The following is a 2,223-nucleotide window of genomic DNA, read 5'->3' on the forward strand; positions in this document are numbered from 1 at the left end:
TAAGTCAGATGCCAAATTCTGGGTTTCATGAACATTTGCATTTTGCATGAAGTTCTTTGGGGTCCCTATAATCCTCAGGAACAGAAAATAAGCTCACTCAGGAGGAAGGTCTGTTTGGGTACTTTTCTTCCCCGGTATAGAAGGAGACCCTAAGAGCCAAGAAAAGAGCTCAGTTGAGCCCCGGAGAGATGCCAGAATTTGAGCTAAGATGCTGAAGGGCGCTCACGGGGAAGGTGAGATGAGGTGGGAAGTAGAGGACGGGGGTGGGGTGGGGTGGGGGCGCGTAGCTAGGAAATTCTGGCGCTCCTTCTCTTGCTCACAGAACTCGGTCCAGCTGGAGAGCTTCCTTGCTCCACGGCCAGGGCGACAGCAGTGACCAACCGTCCCTGGCCTGAGCTGCTCAGTCCGGGCCGGCAGCGCCCACTCCCCCCGGGACTCCCGGACCCCGGCCAGAAAGAGCAGACACCACGTCTGAGCTTGGAACTAGACAGTCCCCCACCTCGTCAGAGCGCACACGTTTAGTCTCGGTTCTCTCCGCTCTTCTGCGGCTCCTCCAGCCCCCTTGCCGGCCCCCTCTTCCGCTACACCTCTACACAGGTCTCCTTCTGTGCAGTAACACACTGGCCCCTTGCCTGGCCGTCGGCTCCCGCCAACATCTGCGGAGGTTCCAGAGGAGGCTCTTTCATCCCATAGTTGGATAGGGGAGGGGTTGGGGGCGCTGTCGCTCTGAGCTTCCAGGTGGGAACCTGAAGGGGGGGGGCAGGTATTATGAAGAGACTAGAATATAGGTCTGGGCAACCCTTCAAACCTAGTCCTGCTTGTCCGTCTCCAAGATTTAGGGTTCTGAATACCTTTGCAGGCGCTCCCTCTCCCCCACCCACGAGCCCCACGCTGTGCCGCCCTTGGTCCATTCTACTGCTTTCCCTCCTTCCTCTCAGCACCCTTCCATCCTTGGTCTAGGGCTCATGGCCTGAGCCTCTGCAAATACCCTCCGCCCCTCTAGCCTCGGCAAAACTCCGAGGGGAGGGGCCGGAGGCCCCCCTTCCCCCCTTCTCGCAGCCCCAGGTGGCGGGGCTGGTGGTGGTGGCCGGGGACCTTCTCTGTGCCCCGCCCGATCAGGCCACTCGGCACACTAGGGGTGGGGGTGGGGGGCAAGAGAGCTCACGGGGCGGGCGGGGGGGGGGCGCTCCAGCCTAGGCAGGTGCTGCCTCTGGCAGCGCCCGGGCGGGCTCCGGGGGCGGGGTCTCAGGTTACAGCCCGGCAGGGGTCCGGGGGCGGCCCGCGGTTTGAGCAATCTCGCCAGCCCCAAGAGGGGCCAGGCGCATATAACGGGCGCTGCTGCGGCTAGAAGACGCAGAGCGGTACTGGGCTGCCGGGTCTCCCGCCTCCTCCTTCCGCTCCCAGGGTCTTCTGCATGAAGGCGTGGTAAAGACCCAGACCCGCGCCTTGCTCTTGCCACCTCGCTGCGCTCGGCCCGGGCCCGGCTCCGCCAGGCCCAGCGGTGAGCCATGATCCGCCTCGGGGCTCCCCAGACTCTGGTGCTGCTGACGCTGCTCGTCGCCGCGGTCCTTCGGTGTCAGGGCCAGGATGTCCGTAAGTCGCCCCACCGCCCCTGCCTACCTCCCTTCCACGCGTCCCTCCGCGTCCTCCTCCTCTGGGGCCAGAGTTTGAGACCGCAGGTCCGGGTTAGAGCGACTCCCCGGACCATACCTGCCGAGATTTGGTGGTAAGATGCGCGGGAGCTCGCAGAGTGAAGTTCTGTTAGTAGAGCGTTCAGTTTGTGCGCCCTCTGTGCTGGCCACCGTTGGAGGCATTTGCAGGTCGCTTGTTGCGCAGGAATATTGAATGTGCAAAGTGTTGAGTCCGAGAGGCTTGCGCACAGATTTAAGCGCGCTCTTTTCCTCCAGCTTTGATAATTAGGCGCACACGCGCACAACTCGCCTGGCAGAGCCACTTGGAGTTCAGCAAAAGGGGTCATGGCCCTTCGATCTTAGAAGTAGGAGAGGGAGCGTGCGCGAGAGCGAGGAAGCAAGCAAGCGCCAAGGAGTTAACTTCGTAGTTATGTCCAGGGGCTGGTGGATGGGGAGTTAGACAAAAGGGATTATCTGAAAGTGGTGGGTCGAAATTCGAGGCCACAAAGAAAGGCTTCAGAGAGACGCTCCAAGACTTCAGCGCCTCACTGATTCACCCTTCTCGGCCTCCCCTTCTCCCCCCCCCCCCCCC

At 61.8% G+C, this 2,223-nt stretch overlaps 1 protein-coding gene across 1 annotated transcript in view; it reads left to right on the top strand.

Annotated features, from left to right (window-relative positions):
- The first annotated feature begins 1,508 nt into the window (after nt 1-1,508).
- Nucleotides 1,509-2,223, top strand: part of COL2A1 (collagen type II alpha 1 chain) — a 33,148-nt gene continuing 32,433 nt past the window's right edge. The window contains exon 1 of the mRNA XM_007937889.2: nt 1,509-1,593. Coding sequence (XP_007936080.1) covers nt 1,509-1,593 — 85 coding nt within the window. The remainder of the gene's footprint in view (nt 1,594-2,223) is intronic.

The sequence above is a fragment of the Orycteropus afer genome, unplaced genomic scaffold (genome assembly GCF_000298275.1).
Source record: "Orycteropus afer afer isolate SDZICR_OR568_19922 unplaced genomic scaffold, OryAfe1.0 scaffold00045, whole genome shotgun sequence".
NCBI lineage: Eukaryota > Metazoa > Chordata > Mammalia > Tubulidentata > Orycteropodidae > Orycteropus > Orycteropus afer.